A 23132-nucleotide genomic window follows, 5' to 3' on the forward strand; every position below is an offset into this window, starting at 1 on the left:
AAAAATGTTGAAGGTAGAGTGAAAGGAGAAAAAAAATAATAATAAATTAGTATTTGTAGAGTAAACAGTGCATCTGCAAAGATGTATTGACACTGTTCGTAACAATAAAAATATTTACATATGCATAATCCAATATAGTCAATTTAATGATCTCATTATGCAAATATATATTAACATTTGCACATAAATAAACTTCAATGTGGATTTCTAACTCACACTTCGCTTTGCTGTTGATACTTCAATGGGGACGTTTGGACACAGAAAAAAGATGCAAAATTCTCAAAACTTCAATAAACCAAACACAATTCGTAACAATGAATTTACTACAATGAATGCTGGATAAAACATATTTGTGGCCTCGTTACAAGTAATTTTATTATCCTCCATTGGTATAAATTCCTAGCAAATTTTACTCAACGCAGGTTATATCAAAAGTTCACTCAATCCTTGTGTGTTGAGTATGATGCATCAACTGGAAAGAACTTTGTGTATCGCTCTGCCTTTGCTTCAGTCTTGTGATCATACCACTCGACCACTGCAGCACCAGCTAATGCAGCTAGTGTGAGAGCCTGTGCATGTAACCTGAAATTGAAGGTAAAGGAGAGAAGAGAAGTTAGCCAATAGGTCTAAAATGAAAAGTATTGAGAGGGAAATAAAACTAGGAAAAATATATAAATCAGGTTTCAGCAAAAGCTAGGATACAAGGAATAAGAAAAGCAGATTCTACATGCAACGTGCACATTTGAAACCAGGTTTGATGAATGTTAAGCTGTTCACTACCAAGAAGATGACAGCAAGAGATTCTTCGACATAAGTCAAAAGGGAGTAGAATTTGCTTTAAAGAATTTATCAATCTTCTTTCTTCCCACTTTGCAACTTTCCAATTTTTATTTTGGAGGAAAGAATGGTAAATCCATTTGGGTTATCTTGAGCCATTATCACAATTCTCAACCACAGCCTTAAAAACGTTTCTTGAATGGGCTGTTACATATCATTCTAGCATCCATTCCCTTGTGCTGCAAAACTAAACTACCATAAAGATTTAGAAATGAGGAAGCTCTAGAAATTAAGCCACAAAGAACAACATTACTAAAGAAATATATATATATATATATATAATGTAAATTAGTAAAACTAATACTTTCTATACAATGTAAGTTCCTGTTGAAAAATTTGATGTTTGCTTCACAGAGTACCCTGTTAAATAAGTTCCATCACATTGGTGGAACAATGCAGCTGTAAGCCAGAAGATTTTTGAATTTCGTGATACGCAAGAATTTTAGTACATAAGAATTTATGTAAGCCAGAAGATTTTTGAATTTCGTGATACGCAAGAATTTTACCATGAGAAGGAAAAGAAAGAGAACATGTTAGTACACTGAGACGTGAGGATGGAGAGAAGGCTTAAAGATTTTGAAGATATTTTAGTACATAAGAATTTAACCTTCATTATTGTCATGGACTGAAATTTTAAAGATTTTCGTTTTTCACTATCAAAAAAGTTTCTCATTTTTCTGATAAGAGAATTTTGAGTCAAAGCTTCCATTCTTTTGCAAAATAGTTTTTTTTTTTATATAACAGAGGGTGTTCGGGCCAGCTTGCGCGCACCTCGACTAATCCCACAGGGTCCTAAAGTTAACGACTAGGTAAACCTCCAGTGGCCCTAAGGGGACTCGAACTGGTGACCATTGGGGAGCAAACCCAAGGCCGGACCAGCTGAGCTACCCCTCAGGATTTTGCAAAATAGTTTGCACTCAAAACACTTTGGAAAACTCTTGCGGTGGAAGGGTTTCCTATGAAATTTACATATTCTTCAGCCCTAATTGTCACTAATTTGCTTTGATTTACTTCTGCAAAAAAAAAAAAAAAAAAATCAAAGTTTGATCCAATCCCTCCTGCCAAACACATTAAAATAACAAGAATAAACTAATCCTTGACCCTCGAACTATGGCAATTTGCAGAAGCAAAGACCAGTAATAGGAGCTAAAAATGAGGAAGACCTCCAAAGGTATTATTTAAGGCATGACAGAAGGTACAACGCCATACAACCCTATGGAATGGCCTCAATTGTATTGAATCTTTTTTTTTTTTTATAATTAATTGTTGTATTGAATCTACAACAGGATTTGTCTGCTTAAAGTAGGCTTTTCTCAATTGGGCAAAAACAGGAAGCTCATTTGAAACTAAATTTCACCTCAACTTTCCTACGCAAAGTTTGTGTCCATAAAATGCCAAAAGGTACATACAATCGTAAAACTTCAGAAAAAATTTATTCATCATCCCATTAGATAATAGGTTCACAAGTGAAATATAATAACTAATCTCCAATCATCTGATGCCACGTCATGAGATGATGAGAGGATAATGAGAATTGGGATGATGAGTAGTATTACTCTAAACTTAAATATCATTGGTTTCTCGTTACTATTGCTAAGAAGCCAGGGGAAAGAGAGAGAAGATATCGACAATGTACATGAGTTTTTCAGCCCCAAACTTCTTCATCTACAAATCAAAGTGATTTTTTTTTTTTCCCGAATGGAATATAGTTATATGATTCAATCCCAGCGACACATTGCAAAGGCACAAACAAACAACAAACATATCTTCGCTCACAATTAAGAAATTACCCTAAAAACGAGTACTTAGCAGATTAGCCAAAGCTTACCTAGCGTGAATGATCTTGACACTGGTTTTCATATTTGGTTGAGACCAGTTGTACGCAATCGAGCCCGCAAGTCCGCTAAGCCACAGAGAACCTTTTTCCAATATAAACAAATGAAAAATCCAAATAAAAACCCAGAACAATAATAGAATATAGTTCGTGTATCAATCAAAGCAAAAGATACCCTTCTCCTATATGAAACAAATAATTCAACTAATGATAAAAACAGGAAACAAGTTCAGACGTTTTGTGTTTCAGAATCGAAGATACATAAATCTTAACCAAAAACCCACGCGAGAAAACATCCCGGATACTAGAGAGTAAATACACGATAACAAGACTGAATCGAGAAAAAAATGAAGAAGAGAAATACCAACAGTTCGAAGCTTATGCTCGACGACCCATTCCCTCATAGATTCGAGTTTGCCCTTAGATTCTGCCATATCCGAGAGAAAGATGGAAACTTTGCAGAAAGAAACAATGAAATGGTTTGCTTTGCGAGGAATTAATACGCGAGAGCGAGAGAGAGGAAAAAGCGAAGTTGTAAACTTTCGACGCGGTAAGCAAGTACTATAAGGCGTGCGCTGGTATCCAACAACAAAAAGACTCCACGTCTACCGTCCACTATTACTCTTCTTTATCATCAGTCAAAATCCCGGAGTTCTTGGTCCAATTGTCCACGGACCTAAAGTTGAGAAATCTGTGAAGGGCGGCTGAGGGTCAACCGGCAGCCACCTTTCACGTGACCGAAAGCGCAACACAGCTTGTTGGGGTTTGACTGGGCCCAACCTGCTGAAACCTTCAAAAATCATATAAATTCATTCGAATGTCAGAAGAAGAAATTATTATAAAAATAGCGAATTATACTTTTATTACACACGTTCTTCCTATGCGGTATACCTTGTCATGCCATGTTCCTGACACTACTATTGGTTGGAGCCAAACAGATTCTCGGTTTTGTTACACAACTTTTATCATATTTTATATTTTATAACTTTTTAAAATTTTAAATTTTTTAATATTTTTTCTAAATTCTTTTTGAATCTATTCCTTTTATATTATTTCAAATTTTCTATTCATTATTCATGTAATAAATATTTGATAAAAGAAAAAAATAATAAAAGTTAAAAAAAATGTAGAGTATGAAGAGATTGTAAAGATTTATTATTATTAAAAAATTAATATTTTTTATATTCATCTCATATTTATTTATTTATTTTAAATAGATTGTACGAAGTTTACGTATTTTACAATTACAAATATCATTTCTCATGATAAAAATGACATTTTATTTTACAAAATAAAAACTATTGCATTTTAATTTAAAAATATTGTATAGTCTTAAAGTATTATACAGATTGGGAAATGACTTATATAGTCTTGGAGTGTAAGTCCGTGCACTCATTTTCAAAAAAATAAATAAATATAAGATTTACATAAAAAAATTTATTTTTTAATAATGAACCTTATTCTTTTTCGAAAAGAATGTGCAAGACTTTCACATTTTATAATCGTATCTAGTATTACTAAACAAATATAGTTTTAAAGTATGTGAGCATCTCAAACTACTTTTAAAAAAATTAGAGCTAACCATTAAAAAACGAAGTTTTTATATAGATTTCATATTTGTTTAATTTGTTCAAAGGGAATGCGCAAGACTTGTGTATGCTAAAACTGTATAAATAATTTTCTTTCATATTTTTTAAGTATTATTAAATGATGGGTATATAAATAAAATATAACAAATAATTTTTTTCATTATGTATTAGCATAAAATGAGCAATACACATAACTATGTAAACAATTGACCCGACCCACTAATTGGGATTTATTATATATTGTATTAAACTCTTATACATCGTCACATTGTATCTTTGATTATTATATATTGTATTAAACTTCGAAGATGTAGACTCGTTGTTGAACCATGTAAATCTCATATCGTGTGTGATTAATTCTACCTTCTGTTTTATTTTCTCTCTTATCGTTCCTAATAATAGGATCTGAGCAAAGCCGATCAGTTGACTCCAGGGATAAATGCTCTGAGCATAATTATTTTAGTGCTACTTTGTGAAATCTGCAGGCTGTTGTTCTCTCCCTGAACTATTGGCATTCTAATTCTGCTAATTTCACATGAAATGGGACCCTAACATTCATTGAGCAGAGAAAACAAATAAACTATTCAAACGTAAAACTCAGATACAAGACGACTAACGCCAATAGAGAGTTGGGCCCAAATAATGCATATCCCATAAATTGTCCAGCACAAACTGATCTCTTTATACAAGTTTTCCATTACCCATATAACTCCACCAGTGATCGGAAAGGAATTAAGGCAATGTTTATGGACATAAATAAGAGACCCATTAACCAGCAATACCGGAAATTCCAAGGAATCGGATCATGGGTCACTCAAACTGATACGAAAATGGCAAGATAACTGACCAAATCCTATTTTTGCCACCCAACATGTGATCTTATTTTCTATCCGCAAAGGCAGACAAACTAGAGGAATCCAAAGTCCATCACACCACCATGTGGCCAGCCAAAAATATGGTTTTTGGGGCCACTCCACAGTATCTTGAGTCTGCCAGGTCCTGACAGAATTCAAGCATGATATATCGTTTCTCAAGCATACATAATTTTTGGTTTCGGCATAATAGTGGTAGTTTGCTTCACCGGAAAAGGATAAAGAAATAACATTTATGACCGATTTTGTGCAGATGTCCTCTCGGATCCATGCCTTTGGCGGAAACTGCTGGACCTAGTATCTGACCCGCCAGCAGCCTGCTGATATGTCCCCCAACCGGAGTCTCTTTCGACCTGGCTCATAGGGAATGAAGGCAAACGATCTCTTTCCCATGAATGGAACCGATTTGACAAAGGATTTTCTGCTTCTTGAAAGTTGCGGCCTGATGAACCCGGCGGGACAATATAGAAGCCACCAGTTTGGTCAGATGACGAAGCCGTTGGCCCTACTTGAGCCAACCCGCCTCTGTGGCTGTTGGATCGTCGGGTGCCAGGAATGACGGGTATACGTACGGATGTTGAATTCCTCGGTTGTTGTTGTTGATAGTATGCCTGGAGAGCTTGGACTCTATCGCGGGTTCGGGCATTACTGCCTGGGTAAGGAGGAATCATTGAAGAAGCCACTGAGCTCCCTGGTCTACCAGCAGAACTGCAAAAAAGTAAGTGCTGTCAATGATACAATTATTTAAATTTTTTTTAAAAAAAGGAAAAAGTTGCAGTGCTCATTCCTTTATGAAACCGTCAACCAACAGATGTTATTAGATTGGAGGCCTTACCAAAAATGACCAGAAGCTACAAACCTGTTAAAGAATCGCATGCAATTCATCACCAGCCCATTTCTTAAGTTCCCAAACGACTTTTAACCACAAGAAAATATGACTTATTTTTCTTTTTAATTCACTTGCCAATTGCCATAGAAACTACGGAGTACAGATATGCCACATTTAACAGCCTATTGGCGTGATATGCCACATTTAACAGCCTATTGGCGTGCTGAGCCCAAAAAGAAGAAATAACAGAAAAGTATGCTGCCAACAATGTCCCCGTATGATAAAGACATACCTGTGACCAACGAGGAACGGGTGCATAAAACCTGGCCTTTGCATGTCAGAGCTGGTCCTTGCTGACCTTTGAGTAACGGGCAGGATGGAAGGTTGATCAGAAGCAGCAATACGATTATTGGTGCCAGGGAAGGGAGAGGAATGGTGCTCCCAACTATGATAAGGAAGATCCATGGCAGGAAAAGCATAAGAAGTCTGTATCTCACTAGGTACAGATGGGCCCCATAGATTGTTTAAGTTAGAAGCCTCTGTAAGTGTTCCGTTGGAATTTGAGGATGATGGATGGATTGGTCCAAAGTAAGCAATATATGGGCATGGTTGAGTAGCAGACGATACAGTTGTATGTTCGGCGAAGATTGCATGTTGTCCCAGTAGATCATGATCTAATTATAAACTCATCATTCAGTCATAAATGAACTCCTAGACAAAAAATTTAAACAGGATTGCAGCAAAAAAGAAGGAAAATCTTACATGCACTTGACGAAAATTCCCCTTCCCTGAAACAAACGGTTACAAAATTAATACTATGGAGAAGTAGGAAATGCCACTTGAATAAAAGAGAACCCAAGAGGAAGGAAAAAGCAAAGAAAAGAAAAACAACTCGGCAGAATATATAAGAAAGCATACAGCAAAGGGCTTTTCTTGACTTGGGAAAAATAACAATTCAGCTCAATATCCCAAAAATTTGTAAACACCAACAAAGCCTCACTCTTTTTTCAATGAGAAAGCAGATACAAACACTAGGGGATAGGATAAGATAATTTGTTGAATCCAAATAATAGAAGAATCCATATAAATTAGAAGTTAAGAAGAATTGTAAGCCTTCCATATGGCTATTGGGTGACTAAATGGAATAGATTTGGAAATTTGCAATACAATTTATTATTAAACTTCAACATTGCTTAACGAGTACAACAAAATCTGAACCACTAATGAGTCTTCCTTACATAAAAGTAACTGAAAACTACAAAAGTTGAACATAAGATCTAATTTGAGTAACAAAATTCCTCTGTCTGAAAAGGGTGATCTTTTGGCACTAAATCTTGCAAAACAACTTAGTCAAGCATAAAAGATCTTAACCAGTAGAAATAGCTTAGTGAAGATTGCACCTCCAGCCCACATGCCAAGGAATGAGAAACTCTGAGCAGGCTATAATGATAAAGGGATAGTTCAAGGAATGTTTGTTGAAATAGCTTAACCAGCAGAAATAGCTTAGTGAAGATTGCACCTCCAGCCCACATGCCAAGGAATGAGAAACTCTGAGCAGGATATAATGACAAAGGAATAGTTCAAGGAATATTTGTTAATAGACAGGCTCCTTTTACTATCACATGGCATTAATAGTGATTCCACCTCTTCCTAATCCTTTATTCTTCTGCCAGATTGGTGAAACTATTTCCTCCTCTGCCATGCAATGCACCTCTCTCTCTCAGTGGACTTTCCAATTTTAAATAGTCACATAAAAGGTTTCCTTAGTAAAAATAAGAAACTTATCAAACATTGACAAGCATGTGGGACTGCAGACATTCTGAGGGGAGAGGGGAGAGGGTAGGGACCTAACCATATCTTCAGCATAGATATTAAAGCACAAAATAAATTGGATAAGCTGTAACTCGTGAGTTAATACTTACTCAAATGATGAAGGAAGTCGCGTTAAGCTACCAAATGGACACCAGTGAACCCCAAATGACTGCAAAAAGAATTTAGACAATGAAGTAAAATTTAGCATAATATAGTTAAACAATCTCTTTGGCTACATCAATATTTTTATTTATTATCCACATGCACACTTCACTTCATCATGGCCAGTCAAAAATGTGAGTCAACATATGTAAAATGGAGAAATTCACACAGACGCACAATGATAGTTATCTAAGCAACAAATTATGTCATGGAGAGATGTGCTGCATAAAGATGATATTCAATGGAAGTCTTTCTCTCTTTACCATTTCAGAGTAGCTTAGATCATAAAGATCTTCGTCATGGGTCCAATCGTCCATACTAAACTCGGGAAAAGAACGAGAGCCATTAGCATAAAGCCACTGGCCTTTCTCAATCTTCCTACAATTAGGGCACTGCATTGCACCCTTTGTATTAAATGCTGAACCAATGCAATCTGAAAAAGAATCACAAGACGATAATCATAAACAAAAGAAAAAGACAACATACAAGAAATGCTAACAGCTTACTGGCAAGATGTAAACTAAAAGGCCAGCCATCAAAAAGCACAACATACAAGTTAAGGCACCAATAAGCAATGGAAGCATAATAGTACCACTGCCCTTAAAAGAAGCATGTATCAATTAGTTTAAAATATAAAGGACATTACAAATTCAGAGCAAGTGCCAGATAGAGAACACTATTGAGAAAGAATATGACAAATTTGGCGAATGGCTAAAGAGAAGGAGTCCTTGTTGCCCTTCAAACTGCAATAGATGCATGGATTTTGCACTACTCTAAGTTTAATCCAAGCGACTTATTGAAGGGCACACTGCACAAGAAGTGAATCTCACTAGCACACAAATGTACTTGCAATATAAGATTAGATATGATTCACTGTGACAATGTTGTATAGCAATTATTGCCCACATTGTAGTACTGACGTCCTAATATAATATAAATTTAAGATTGACACTTGATGTGACAACCCATGGATAACGTTAGCCATATCTGCATTATAATCCCAAAAAGACTAGTCATTATGAAGCTTCCATATAATCACATATAAAGCACAATTTCACCTAGTAAGTAGCCAATTCGAGATTTAGCACTTATGACTACTTTTTATAACCAACTCATTTGATGTTGGTTATTCATACTCCCAAGCACTAGCCACATCTAACACACTATAACAAAAAGAAAAACAAGTCAAATTGAAACATCCCTAGAATCACTTATAAGGCCCAATTTCACCTACTAAGTAACCAATGTGGTACTTAGCACCCATGAAAATTAGCCAAAAAACTTATACTTCTTGTGTACTTGGGCATTGCCTATTTACGTGGATCAATAAAACTTCTTACTTATCAAAAAAAAAATAGCCAATTTAAGACTTTCCTAAAATCACTTATAAAACGCAATTTCATCTTGTAAGTAGCCAATGTGGGACTTAGCAACTATGACTAAGGTTATAACCTACCCACTCTATGTGGGTTATTCATCTTCTTAAGGTAGGACTAGGGTATTACACTTGAAGATTATATGCCCCTTGTATAGATATGAAAATGAGGTTTTAGCTTGAACACATGCTACAACATTTGAAGAACTTATCTTCCTATTTATTTTTGTTTCTCTCTGTATTGTTAGCTTTGTGTAGTGGTTTTAACAATTGGAGAGATCCATTTTCCAAGATGTTTGTAAATTCTCAAAAAGTGTACTGGATGTTGATGGATTGCACTTATGCTTCGTGATTTGGTTAGTGACATTGTGGTCACCCTTAGGGAGGAAGTTAGAAATGTTATTTAGGAGGGGCCAGATCTAAGATTTAGGCAGGGTGTAACATCCCATGCAATGTGAGATCCCATACACCATTTACCTTATCCTCTTATTATATGAGGTATCACAATTTCTCCCCCTTAAATTCTCGACATCCTAGTTGGGCCCCATCCATCGTAGGTGGCATGGCTCAAGTCTCACATTTTTTGTTGGGATAGACTCTAATATCATTTGTAACGCCCAATGGAAGGCTCAAACCACTTGGCCTATACTTTAAAAGGACAAGTCAATGATACAATTGGAGCCACATTGGAACATTATAAAGAGCAAGAATTTCTCTTTCCCAAACAATGTGTGATCTCATACACCGCCAACCTTATCCTCTTATCATATAGGGTATCACATGGGGCCAGATCTAAGTAATTAATAATTTTTTTTTATAATAGATATAAGTAATTGATTTATGTTTCAAAATTCCAATTATTGCACAAAAGCATGCATGTTTTGTATTATATTACTCGTGTAAAACAATTATCATATAACCTAAAGCACATGTAAAAAGGATTCATTTAAGTTTTTAGATCGCATGTTTTTTTTTTTTATAAGTATAAAATTATATATATCAAAAGGAGAAACCAAGTACACTGAATGCATACAAGAATACACCTTGCCCAAAATGACCCAAAAAGCCCCTAATGACCCAAAAAGCCCGAGGAAAAACAATCCAAAATACGCCAGACCCGACTCCAACCCCAACCCCCCTTTTTTTAGATCGCATGTTAAAACAATCAATTACACTAATTGAACTTGATACTTGTTCCATGATATTTGGACAGAAAGGAATGCGCGTTGCTTTGAAGACAAGGAACGCACATTGGCTGAGTTGAAGAATTTTTTGTTCCACACTTTATTGTCTTGGCTTTCTGCTATTGTATTGCAGGGGGGCAATGTTCATGATTTCTTGTCTCTAATTTATCGCACGTAGAATGTATTTAGGTGTTTTTCTGTATACTTCTTGTGTACATGGGTTATGCCTATTTCATTCATATATATAATATTAATCTCTTACTTATCAAAAAAAAAAAACTTGTTCCATGAATAGAAGCTATTAATCTCATGAATTCCCCTATGTATTTGGGCTATGCCTAATAACTTGATTTACTAAAACATCTTTTTACTTATTAGAAAAATAATCTAATGAATAACTCATACAGCAATAGCCAAAACAAATATAACTAAAGAGTGCACAAAGAAATAAAAAAAATTAAACTCGATTATACCTATACAAAATATGAGTCAATCCTTTTTTTTTTATTTGGCACCGAGTGTGCAAGAATAGCGTCCTGACTAATCTCAGTGGTGCATAGGCCCTTAGCAAGGAGCTATATATGTCAATATTAAGAAACAAAAAATACATTTTACAAAATCTAGAATTCAGAAGTACCCAAATTCAAGTAATTTTTAGTAACAATTGCAAAATTCAAGCAAATACATACGATAACAAAAAAAAAAATATATTATTTATATTTATATGAAACAAAGGTTGTAATTTTTGTTTTTGATAAACAAGAAAAAATTTTCTTCTTTATCATTAGTTTCAGTTTATAGAAACTTAACTCTAGAAAATACCCCCTTTAAGTGTTGGTTCTTCCCTATTTAGATATGGAGATAGATCCAAATAGATATTTATACCTTTCTATCGATAGATAGATATTGAGAAATGCTTTCCTTCTTCATATTTTCTTTTTTAAATTTGTAAAAAAACCTATATAGATATATAAAAAAGACAAGTTTCAAAAACTTTTTAAATAAATGAAAAATCCTAGTGCCACCAATCCCTCCTTGAATTCATCCATGGTTGCCATAATAATACAACTTCTATAAATATGGCTGATGCATGCAAAACCTATTACAAACTTTGCTCCTTTGGGCAACCGCCTACAGATTTTGATGGGTTAAGTTTACATAGTTTTCTTGTATCTTTTTCTGTTTCTAATTACGTCTTCCTCTTGTACAGGTCATGAGTACTTGGGCTATGCCTTTTGCGTTTTCTAAAAATAAAATTTTCTATTACTTATCAAAGTACCCTCTAACACGATGAAAAATCACAAATGTAAACATGTAAAATCCACATCAAAATGTTAAGTGCATCGAGTCAGACAATTAGAATAGACCACATTATGACAATACACCACATGGTTCCCAATTAACATCTAACTATCTTATTTATATAACAACGGCTTCATAATACTTGATCGATTTCTCAGACAATGCACAGAAAATAAATAAACGTGAAGTTCTAATATCCAGCTTCTCATGCTATGAAACCCAACAAAACAAAAGCTCCAACTGAACATGCAGTAACTAGTAAGCTCAGTTAAAATAGATTTAAACTTCAACTTCAGTTTTTCGTGAGCTATTTGTCTTTGAAAATTAACAAAAGCCCGAATTCAACCTAGCCTCAAACCGATTACGAATAGAAATTACAATCCCAAATCCAGCCAAAACCGCACCCAGATCTCAACAACTACAAGTCCAAATATAAATTTCAAATTCCGCACAAAACAATTCCGGGAATCCCACCAAATCCAAAACTATCCGGGAAAGGAAAACACTCACTCACCGAGATGGAATTGATGGCCGCATTGAAGCTTGGCCCAAGATCTATCCCCTACATCGGCCACAATCTCGAGGCAAATCGAGCACGAGACCGACACAAAACCTTTGCCTCCGTTTCCACCATCAGCGTCTTCGGCGCCATCTTCAACCACCACGATATCGTCGTTCCCAAGCCCCATAAAACAACCCTAATCACCAAAGCAGCACCGTTCTGATCAGAAAAGGGAACGACACGGCAAGAATCTATTACTCAAACGAATGTTTTAGCGCAGAGATAGACGATTGTTTGGGATGTGAGAAAAAGAAGAAAAAACCACTCTATTGAACGAATGAACGTTTCTCTCTCGCACTTTGTTTTCTCTTGTCTTTGTGTTTCTCTCTCTAAATTCGGATCGTTAGATTTGGGTTGGGTTGGTGTTAGGGAGGTGTTAATAACCGCTCTCTTAACGAAGGAAACGGACGGCTGGGATCGATCTGAGAGAGTTTGTACGGTTTGATTAAGGTTGACGATTTGTTCCCTTAATTATTTTTTAATTCAATTATTGCTGGACTGAGCTAAGCTTTTGTTTTTATTTCGTTGGTTCGGCATTTTAATCAGAAAGGACGGGTGGGTCAAGATCGGTGCCATCATGAACCGGTTTACAAAAGAGTGAAAAAAAAAAAACATATCATTTTATATATTGAGGGGCTTTGATAATTTGACTTAATAGGTTCAATAAATTTTATAATATGATTTTATGATCATTTTAAAATACAAAGTTTCTAATTTTTATTTTTATTTTCTATTAGAAAAATAACAAGGATAAGGAAATGTTGAATGAATTATATACATAACATAAATAAGCTCCAAGAGGTATTTCAAATTAGGGTGTGTTTAGATGCTGATATGATTTTATATAATCTTAATTTATAAATTATGTAATGTTTTATGAGTTTCATTGAGATATATTTGAATATAAATAGGTTGATATACATGTTTGAATATATGAAATAGAGTTGAGATAAGTAACTTTTTATGAGAAGTTAAAAAAGTAAAAGTCCCATTAATAATTAGTTTGAGATAAGTTGAGATGATTTCAACAACTAAACATAGCCATGTGAAAGAACTAAATCAAGACTTTATATGCATACTTGGGATTGTGGTAAGAAATATAACTTATAACTTTAGGGTTTATAGCATATAACTTAAGTAATAAGTTCTATTATTAAAAAAAAAAAATTTTATTTGGTAACCATATATTTAAAGCACTTTCAAACACGTTACATTTGTTTTAAAACAAATTTAAAAAATATTTTATGAGGTAAAAATGATGATTATTTGAAATTTTAAATATTATATCGATACATTTAAAAGTTTAAAAGTTATAATTATCTGAAAGTTGTATGAGTATTTTCGTCAATTGATAGCCTTTTTAAAATTCGAATTACATTTCGTATTATCTGAAAAAACACGTTTAAGAAAAAAATTATACTTTTTAACTTATTTGAGATTAAAAATATTTTAATATGTAACAACCTAATTTTTGTTTTATTAAAAAGCTTTTAAAGCTATTTAAGCATTTTTTTAATACTCAAACGGCAACCCCAAAGAGGCCTATATGTAGGATGACTTGAATTAGAACCCACCATTTCATACATATTCTAATAATATTTTATTATTATTATAACATCTGAATTATGTCTTCCACACCAACTTATAAAAAGTAATTAATGTTAAATACAATTGTTGAATATGCAATCTATTCATTCTCTTTGAAAAAAGTATAGTCTATTATGAAAAAAATTATGATTTTATTTAAGTCACAAATTTTTATAACATTTTAGAAAGAGGTTGCTCGAAATTTACATACTGTAAGACTACTTAGAGCATTCTCATTGGCTTGGGCAAATGCATCTTCAAAATTTAGCCAATATCACACTTTTTTACATTTGCCTATTCCATTTAAATTCAATCCCCACATTGGATTAGCCATTCACATTCTATATAATACTAAAATATTATTATTTTAATAATTAATTAATTAAATTTATTTTTATCACATTTTATAGTTATACCAATTAAATGTTAATAATAATGATATTCTAGTTAAATTAATATTAAAAAAAAGTTTTATTAAATGTTAATAATAATTATATTCTAGTTAAATTAATATTAAAAAATTATTATCAAATGTTAATAATAATTATATTCTAAATGTTAAATGTTAATTATATTCTAATTAATTTAATTTGTTTACTTGGAGTGAAAAATTAGTATTTTAATATTTGGAGAACCAATTATGGTTCTCTATATTTGGCAAATGACTGTAGCAAAAATACAAATTATTTTAAAGATGGCCAATCTAATGTAGAGTTTTTTTTATACAAATTATCTAAATTTTAGATAATTTTCTCATTTAGCCAAACCAACGAGAATGATCTTATAAATAGAATTTTTTCATGGCCATCGAAAAACAGTAAATTGATGTGTTAACTGGGCTCCGAACTGAACCGTGACACTATCTACAAGGCCCGCACCCATCCGGAAGGCGAAGGCCCATATAAAAGGCCCAAAAGAAAGTAGCACTCCTGATTTCTTAATAGCAAGAGTAGAGACTAGATTGTTGTGAAAGAGAGAAAAGTTGTATAGCTCCTACTCTCTCTAAGCGATTTTCTCTTCCTCTGAAAAATCAGGAGCTTGTGAAATCGAATTCCCATGGCAACCGCTATGGTAGAAGATACTACCTTCGAGGACGACCAGCTAGCGTCCATGACCACTGAAGACATCGTGCGAGCCTCTCGACTCCTTGACAACGAGATCCGCATTCTCAAGGTCTCCCCCCTCTCTATTTGCGTGTGTGCGCTCTCTACTTGAACGAGTTAGGGTTTCTGTGTTTAGCTGTAAAGGTCTTGTGTGAGTTTTTATTCTGTCCATTAGAATACTTTTTTTTTACTTGTAGATTAGAATCTATATGTTTCATATGACCGATTTTTAAAAATGACTTTCAATTTTAATAATGCGGTGGCCTTTTGTATCAATACTTGATTTTTCTTGAATCTTGATTTCTTTTATTATTTCTTAAGAATTTTTTGTGTTTAATCATTATTCGCATTTTCTTACATCGGTTTGAGGAAAATAAGTTGCGGTTTTTTGTGTTTAATCATTATTCGCATTTTCTTTCAGGTTTTTAATCTATTTATTTTATTATATTTGATGCTTTATTATCGATTGCAATTTTATAGTTTTTTTAATTGGAAAAAATGACGTGCGTGGTTTTCTTGTGTGAATAAAGGAGGAGTTGCAAAGAACAAATTTGGAGTTGGATTCGTACAAGGAGAAGATAAAGGAGAATCAAGAGAAGATTAAGCTCAATAAGCAATTGCCCTACTTGGTCGGCAACATTGTTGAGGTAAATAATCAGACTTTCTCGTACCTATGCGGAGTGCTTTATTACTGTCTCTGTGTTTTGAGTGTGAAGAGTATATTCTATTACATATGATGGTACCGATATTTAGTATGATAAATATGAAGTATAGGATTATAGCATAGTGAATTAGAGTATAGGATTAGTACTTGTCCTTTGAGTACTGGGGATAAGGATTTTTTTTTCTTTTATATTTAATTTCAAAGTGGGTGTTTATCTTCCCAAATATTACTAAGAGAAGGAGAAGGGTGATCCCAACTTTTTTTTATGCATATGGAAATAAATTAATCATGCAATCTGGTTTGAGTCGTAAAAAAGGCTATACGGATTCAAGGAAATCTGATGGAGGGTTTTGAGAAAAAGGAAACAAATGAATACATAGAAGATATCCTGCAGGCTTAGAGGCTTTCCAAACACCCTTAATATGCACACATGGAAGAATTCAAAGTATTTTTTTTTGTAAGTAAATGATTGTATTGATGATAGGCAAAGCCCCAAGTACACAAGAAGGTATACAAGAGAAAAGACCTATCTAGGTCGCAGCAACGGAAACAAGAAAATCATGAAAATCTATTGCCCATAGGAATAAAGTTCTAAAAAAGAACTAAGTTCCTCTATTGACCGTTCCTTATCTTCAAATGTCCAGTTGTTACGCTCCTGCCATAAGCACCACATAATACAGATAGATATCATCTTCCACACGGTTTTGATTTGTGGAATACCTCTTGGATGTGCCTTGCTAGCCAAAAAGTCAACCATTGTGGCGGGCATAACCCAAGCTACCTCTACTCTGCCAAACACTTCATTCCACAACGCTCTAGCAACGTCGCAATGTAGTAAGAGATGGTCTACAGTCTTGCTGTATTTCTTGCACATGCAATACCAATCTAGTATAATCACCCTACGCTTCCTCAGATTATCTGTTGTCAAAATCATACTCAGGTAAGTTGTCCAAATAAAGAATGCCACTTTAGGAGGCGCCTTATTCCGCCAAATCCTTCTCCATGGAAACTAATTATTCGGTAAGTGTGTGAGGGATTTGTAGAAGGATCGAACCGAGAATATGCCCTTACCTGCAGGTACCCACCACAACGTGTCAGCTCGTTGTCTATTCGGTTTCGCGGAATACAATAGGCTAAAAAAGTCCACGAAGCTACTAACTTCCCAATCTTGTGCCGCCCTACTGAAAATTATGTTTCATTGGACATGATCCCTCGATAACACCATGAGGTCCGCCATTGAAGCTTCATGGTCACCTGCAACCCGGAAAACTGAAGGAAATGAGTCCTTTAGGGCATTATTTCCACACCCATATGTCGCTTTAAAATTTTATTCTAGAGCCCGCTCCCAGTACAAGTTTAGTATGGCAAGTAAAAACCTCCCCCACCATCGTCTGATGTGCTTCCAAACTTCCACTCCATAAGCCCCACTCACCTCTCTAGTACACCAACCCCCCCCACAGACTTCCATATTTGCAATCAACCACCGACTTCCATAGGGCGTCCGGTTCCATATTATATCTCTATAACCATTTCCCAAGTAAGGCCCGATTAAAAATTCTCATATTTCTAATTCCAAACCCACCAGAGGAGAGTGGAGTGTATATCTTGTCCCAACTGACTAGATGGAATTTGAATTCATCCCCCACACCACTCCATAAGAAATCACGGTGAATTTTTTCAATCCGGGCAGCCATGCTAGCTGGAATAGGGAATAGAGACAAAAAATGTGTTGGTAAATTAAAAAGAGTACTCTTAATTAAGGTAATCCGGCCCCCTTTCGACAAGTACAACCTCTTCCACCCTACTATTCAAAGTATTTTCTCATATATATTTGAGTAAAATAAATTTTACTAATACGAATATAGGCATAGCCCAAGCAAATTTTGGCAATGGTGTCCCATTAGAAACTCTATAAGGCAAAAAATAGTGTCCCACTGTCATGGGCCACAAGTGCCTCTCTTTTGAGCTTGTAAAACCATATGTGGAGTCTCACTTCCTGGTAGTCAATAGAACAAAGTATATCTAACCTCATTCTGAATTTTCTTGTTAAATACCATAGTGTACACTAACCTATCAAAAATAAAAATATCATAGTGTACACTAACACCTCCTCAAATCAGAACTCTTTGAGGTTTATCCAGCAGTTATGGTGGAATAAATTTATCCCTTAACATGAAATTTCATTTGATTTGGTTACCCCATACCTAATTTGTGAGGGTGCTGAAATAGGCTGCCTAGTGGCAACTTGGTGTTTGGACTAATTATAGTTATTTTGTTATACTGGCCTCTAATTGCAATTTTCTATGTTTCAGATTTTGGAAATGAACCCAGAAGATGAAGCTGAGGAAGATGGTGCAAATATCGATCTTGACTCACAAAGGAAGGGAAAATGTGTTGTGCTGAAAACATCTACTCGCCAGGTGAGCCAGCATATTGCTATATGTGCTTGTTCTTTCCTTTTACCAGTGGAGTTGGTGGGAATTTTGCACCTTAATATTTTTTTCTTGCACCTTAATAATTATAAAACCTTAAATTCAGATGCCATTTACTTTCCAAAAAATATATGCATCCCGTCCATGGGGTTGAGACTGTTTTTTTACCTTGTTTAATTCTGTGCCGTTATACTTGCTGATACTGGTAGTAATGGGACATTTTGCACCTATAATGTATATTTTCATGAAGTTTTATCATAGATCTTTTTTTTTTTTTTTATAAGTAAGAGATAAATATTATTGATATGAATGAATAGGCATAGCCCGTGTACATAGGAAGTATACAAAAGAGCACCTAAATACATTCTAAGAACGATAAATTAAAGACAAGAAGTCATGAGCATTGTTCCCATTTAAAACAATGGCTGAAAAGCGAAGCAGTAAAGTGTGGATAAAAAAATTCTTCAGCTCCGTCATTGTGCACTCCTTATCTTCAAAACATCGCGCATTCCTTTCCGACCAAATACACCTTATCATGGATCTTCCTCTAGCTGACTTGTATTTCCAATGTTTTTACGCTTCAAGATCACTGAGGTTAAAAACCTGGTGGTGTGATTGAGAGCAATAGTTGTGTCTATCGAGTAGTTGGATTGAAGGTTTAAAATAGTAAGTTTAATTTCTTGATTGATGAAATTTTATATTCTTCACTCTTTGGGGACTTTATGTCGGGTCACATGCCATCATCTGCAATTTTAAAACCAGTTGCTCTTATAGAAAGTAATTAACTTCGTGATTTTCTTTTGAACTTTATGTCATTGGGCGAATGCTCTTGTATTGAATCTTCATGATTTTCTTTTAGCTTTTTCTAGCTCCTAGCTTTTTTGTATTTAGGTGTTTCCGCTTTTATACTTCTTGTGTACTTGACCTATGCCTATTTACTTGTCTTAATAAAACTTCTTATTACTTATCAAAAATAAAAAAGTAATTAATTCCCCTAAAAACAGAATTGATGCAGCCCATCCTTTTTTTCCCTAATTCATAGTTTTGCTATTTATGTATTTCATACTATTCATGTGTAAAACTGCTATCTGTTGATTTGCACATAGCATAAAACAATAAACTGTATTCAACTTGACTGCAGACTATCTTTCTTCCTGTTGTTGGGCTTGTTGACCCTGATAAGTTAAAGCCTGGTGATCTGGTTGGAGTGAACAAAGACAGTTACTTGATCTTGGATACGCTGCCATCCGAGTATGATTCTCGAGTAAAGGCTATGGAGGTTGATGAAAAACCAACGGAAGACTACAATGACATTGGAGGGCTGGAGAAACAGGTAAGTTTCTGACTGTCAGCATGGTCCCTAGGAGAATTTCTTTTGTTTATTGTGATATCCCCCCCCCCCAACACCCCACCCCCCACGCCAACTCCCCAAAAAAAATTAACATTTTAGTAGTTGTCTTTTATAGGAAGGAAGTGACCCCATTTTTTATATAAAGCACATTCCTTTCACATTGCTCTCTTCTAGTAGCTTTTCTTTTACAAAAAATTTTATTGTTCAACATAAAGTACCATATCAACCAAGTAGCAATTGGACACTCCTTATGATACTTCAATTTACTAAGTTATAAAAAAAAATGATGCTTCAATTTACTAATTGTTTTCGTTTATATATTGTTGATTTTATTGGCTGCATTCCATGTCCACAAATAGGGATACATTGGGCCTTTTGGGGGCCATGGCCTCACCAAAAAATTTTAAAACCATTATAGGAGTTGTATTTTAAATGAAATGGCCCCCAAAGTGGATATTTTATATGACATGTTTAGTTCAAACATGTACATTAGTGTGAAACAAACATTATGCATCATATAAAAAAGAAATCCAAGCACTACAAACTTCTCTCTAACCAAACATATAAAACAATATGTTTTCTCTTCTTTCTCTTTTTAATTAGAGTTTGTCAATGTTAGATTTAGCCAACGGTTTTGATTCCAACAATGCTACAAAACAAGCCTTAAGACTTACTATGGAAAATTAGACATTTTGTATTTGAGAAAATTCTTTTCTAAGATGATGTTAGAAACACAACTTTTGTTTACAATTATGTCTTATGACTTGCTATGAAATTAAATTTAAGACTTTTCTGGTTTTGTTTTATATAAACCTGCATACACACATATAGAGAGTACAAAAGTGTACCTATAAAAAAATAGTATAAAAATGGGTGCACTCACGCATGTGTGTATGTAGATTGCCCCCCCACCCCCAACAACAGAAAAATCCTAGTTCCACCTTCCACCTTATGTCCCATTCCCATCTGTATATTCCTTGTAATTCAATTTGGTTATTGTTGCAACAGATCCAGGAACTGGTTGAAGCTATTGTTTTGCCCATGACACATAAGGAGCGATTTCAGAAACTAGGAGTTCGTCCTCCCAAGGGAGTGCTCTTGTATGGACCTCCTGGGACTGGGAAGACTTTAATGGCTCGTGCTTGTGCAGCTCAAACAAATGCCACTTTTCTAAAGTTGGCTGGCCCACAACTAGTGCAGGTAGGAGACACTTTACTATATCATCTATTTCTTCATTCTTATGACTTGTTACCGATTGTTAATTTTGTTGGAGGTGTTTGATTTACTCCTATAAGATTTCTATTGCTGCAGTTTCTAGCCGATGTTTTATTATGTTGCATATATGCTGACTCCTGATCTTTCTCTCCTTACAGAGATCGTATCTTTATCATCATTTTTAGTGCATCTGAGGTCCTGTTCTTATTCAGAAAGCACTTGAACTCTATCATCCAGGATGATATGTTCAACTATTGTGTATCACACCATTGTTATATAGCTGAACCGTGTTGACAATGTTTGCAATCACAATCTTCTTTATTGGTCTCACATGAAGTAACTGAACTTGGTTTGTATGTAGATGTTCATTGGGGATGGAGCAAAACTTGTTCGTGATGCGTTTCAGCTTGCAAAAGAGAAGTCTCCCTGCATCATTTTTATAGATGAAATTGATGCCATTGGCACTAAACGGTTTGATAGGTATGCTGGCATTGTTTCTTAAGATGTAGGTCTGCTCGATATTTTTTTCCTAAACTTTTAACATTCTTGGACCTTGGTTTGGGGTTAGAATATTTATCAACAGCTTTTGTGATTAAAATTTAAAATGTAATTTGAATTTGAATGCAGTGAAGTGAGTGGAGATAGGGAGGTGCAGCGGACGATGTTAGAACTGCTCAATCAGCTCGATGGCTTTAGTAGCGATGACCGGATTAAGGTTTCTCTATGCTTTTTTTTTCAGAGATATACATAGTTTCATTACCTGGTTGCCTTTGAATTTGTAAGTATTAAAATCGGTTGGACATGCTTTTGGGTTCCTGAATTTGATGGGATGAAGATTATTGTTCTATAAAGATTGCAATCTGTGGGACTCAGTCACAGACTAAAATGATATTTAATTTTATTCCATCAGATGATAATTAACAGAAATATATCCCTTAAATGTAATCGTACATGTCTATTTTAGACCATTAGTTGACCAATTTCAAATGTAACTTATAGGTGATAGCTGCGACAAATCGTGCTGATATCTTGGATCCTGCTCTTATGCGTTCTGGTCGATTGGATCGTAAAATTGAGTTTCCACATCCTACTGAAGAAGCAAGAGCTCGTATATTGCAGGTGAGTTTTCCAGGAGTTCTTTATTTGACCATTGTGTGCAGTTAACCAATGCTCGGTGCAGGATTCTCATTGAATCTCTTTCTTTGATTTATTAGATTCATTCAAGAAAGATGAATGTTCATCCTGATGTAAATTTTGAAGAACTGGCTCGGTCTACTGATGATTTCAATGGGGCACAACTAAAAGCTGTTTGTGTAGAGGCAGGCATGTTAGCCCTTCGGCGTGATGCAACTGAGGTGTGCACTTTCCTGATTTTTGCAATCTGTTGCACATTTGACAAATTTACATTAGATCCACCAATTATGGGAAAGGTCATTGAGATTACTTTGCCTCTTTTTTTGCTGAACCCCCGCATCTTCATGGACCAATTCTCATGCAATATTTTTCCATTTTTAGCCTGCCATTTTAATAGGTATTAATTAGAGTGATGATATTGTTCAATTTCAGGTGAACCATGAAGACTTCAATGAAGGTATCATACAGGTTCAGGCAAAGAAGAAATCCAGCTTGAATTACTATGCATAAACTGGAAACTGGGAGTATTCGTTTCATGTTTAAAAGTTTACATCAAGCAAATTCTACACACCGGAACGATTTAGTATTTCAGCTACGCCACGAACAAAGCAAAGGTTGTGGTTAGGAACTTTGAAATATGTAATTGGCTGACTGCAGATTTGAAGTCTGTTTTGGGGACAAATGATTCGTGTTTGAACATGTGAGGGCATTGGAGAGACTGCATCTATCATTTAGCCAATGTTTCCATTAGAATGGAATCCAATCAGGGTTGGGAATAAAACAGCCTTGCGGGTGGGTCAAAAGGGAATCCACGTAACAGTAGATGGCCGAATGGGGAATGGATAGAACTAAAAAAGTAAAAGAAAGAAGAGAAAATTAGAGTTTATCATCCTCGTAAACAACTACTCATTTTGTAATATGGTTATAAAGAGGTCATGATTTTATTCCTAAGGACTCCGTTATTCCAGAATTTGAAGTGGATGCTGTTAGCTCTGGACATACATCGATCTGATGTTCATGTTGGGAACGGTATTGTTGATGCCCTGCGAAGAAAGCCCAGTTGGAGATTTGGTGCTTTCACAAACATGATCCCTCCTCCTGCTTACGCTCAATGTCTAAGATCTTCCTATTATTCTATAATTACACAAATCCCATAAAGGAGGGGGGGGATCAAGCTGGATATAATTGAATTTTGTTCAGCTGTGAGTGCATGTGCACATCACATTCTTAAAGCTCTCGTATTGTCACCCACCCAGTATTCCTTAGTGAACATGTGAACAAAAATATG

General features: G+C 34.9%; 3 protein-coding genes across 3 annotated transcripts; 1 reads left to right on the forward strand and 2 right to left on the reverse strand.

Annotated features, from left to right (window-relative positions):
- Window positions 1-267: 267 nt before the first annotated feature.
- On the reverse strand, window positions 268-3358 carry LOC109006845. Its single transcript, XM_018986255.2, has 3 exons — window positions 3036-3358; window positions 2666-2756; window positions 268-582 (listed from the first exon to the last, which is right to left on the reverse strand). Exons 1-3 carry the CDS (start codon window positions 3103-3105, stop codon window positions 441-443), a joined length of 303 nt encoding a protein of 100 aa, XP_018841800.2. The 5' UTR covers window positions 3106-3358; the 3' UTR covers window positions 268-440.
- A 1515-nt stretch (window positions 3359-4873) lies between these two features.
- Window positions 4874-12706, reverse strand: LOC109006846 (E3 ubiquitin-protein ligase RFI2-like). The gene is made up of 6 exons (XM_018986258.2): window positions 12311-12706; window positions 8199-8368; window positions 7884-7942; window positions 6724-6749; window positions 6254-6635; window positions 4874-5840 (listed from the first exon to the last, which is right to left on the reverse strand). The coding sequence occupies exons 1-6, from the start codon at window positions 12483-12485 to the stop codon at window positions 5366-5368; spliced, it is 1287 nt and encodes a 428-aa protein (XP_018841803.1). The 5' UTR covers window positions 12486-12706; the 3' UTR covers window positions 4874-5365.
- Window positions 12707-14873: 2167 nt separating this feature from the next.
- Window positions 14874-22594, forward strand: LOC109006847 (26S proteasome regulatory subunit 6A homolog). The gene is made up of 10 exons (XM_018986259.2): window positions 14874-15118; window positions 15579-15695; window positions 18025-18132; window positions 19286-19477; window positions 20504-20695; window positions 21072-21190; window positions 21338-21425; window positions 21710-21829; window positions 21925-22065; window positions 22277-22594. Exons 1-10 carry the CDS (start codon window positions 15002-15004, stop codon window positions 22352-22354), a joined length of 1272 nt encoding a protein of 423 aa, XP_018841804.1. The 5' UTR covers window positions 14874-15001; the 3' UTR covers window positions 22355-22594.
- Window positions 22595-23132: the final 538 nt, after the last annotated feature.

Source organism: Juglans regia, chromosome 8 (assembly GCF_001411555.2).
Source record: "Juglans regia cultivar Chandler chromosome 8, Walnut 2.0, whole genome shotgun sequence".
In the NCBI taxonomy this organism is placed as follows: Eukaryota; Viridiplantae; Streptophyta; class Magnoliopsida; order Fagales; family Juglandaceae; genus Juglans; species Juglans regia.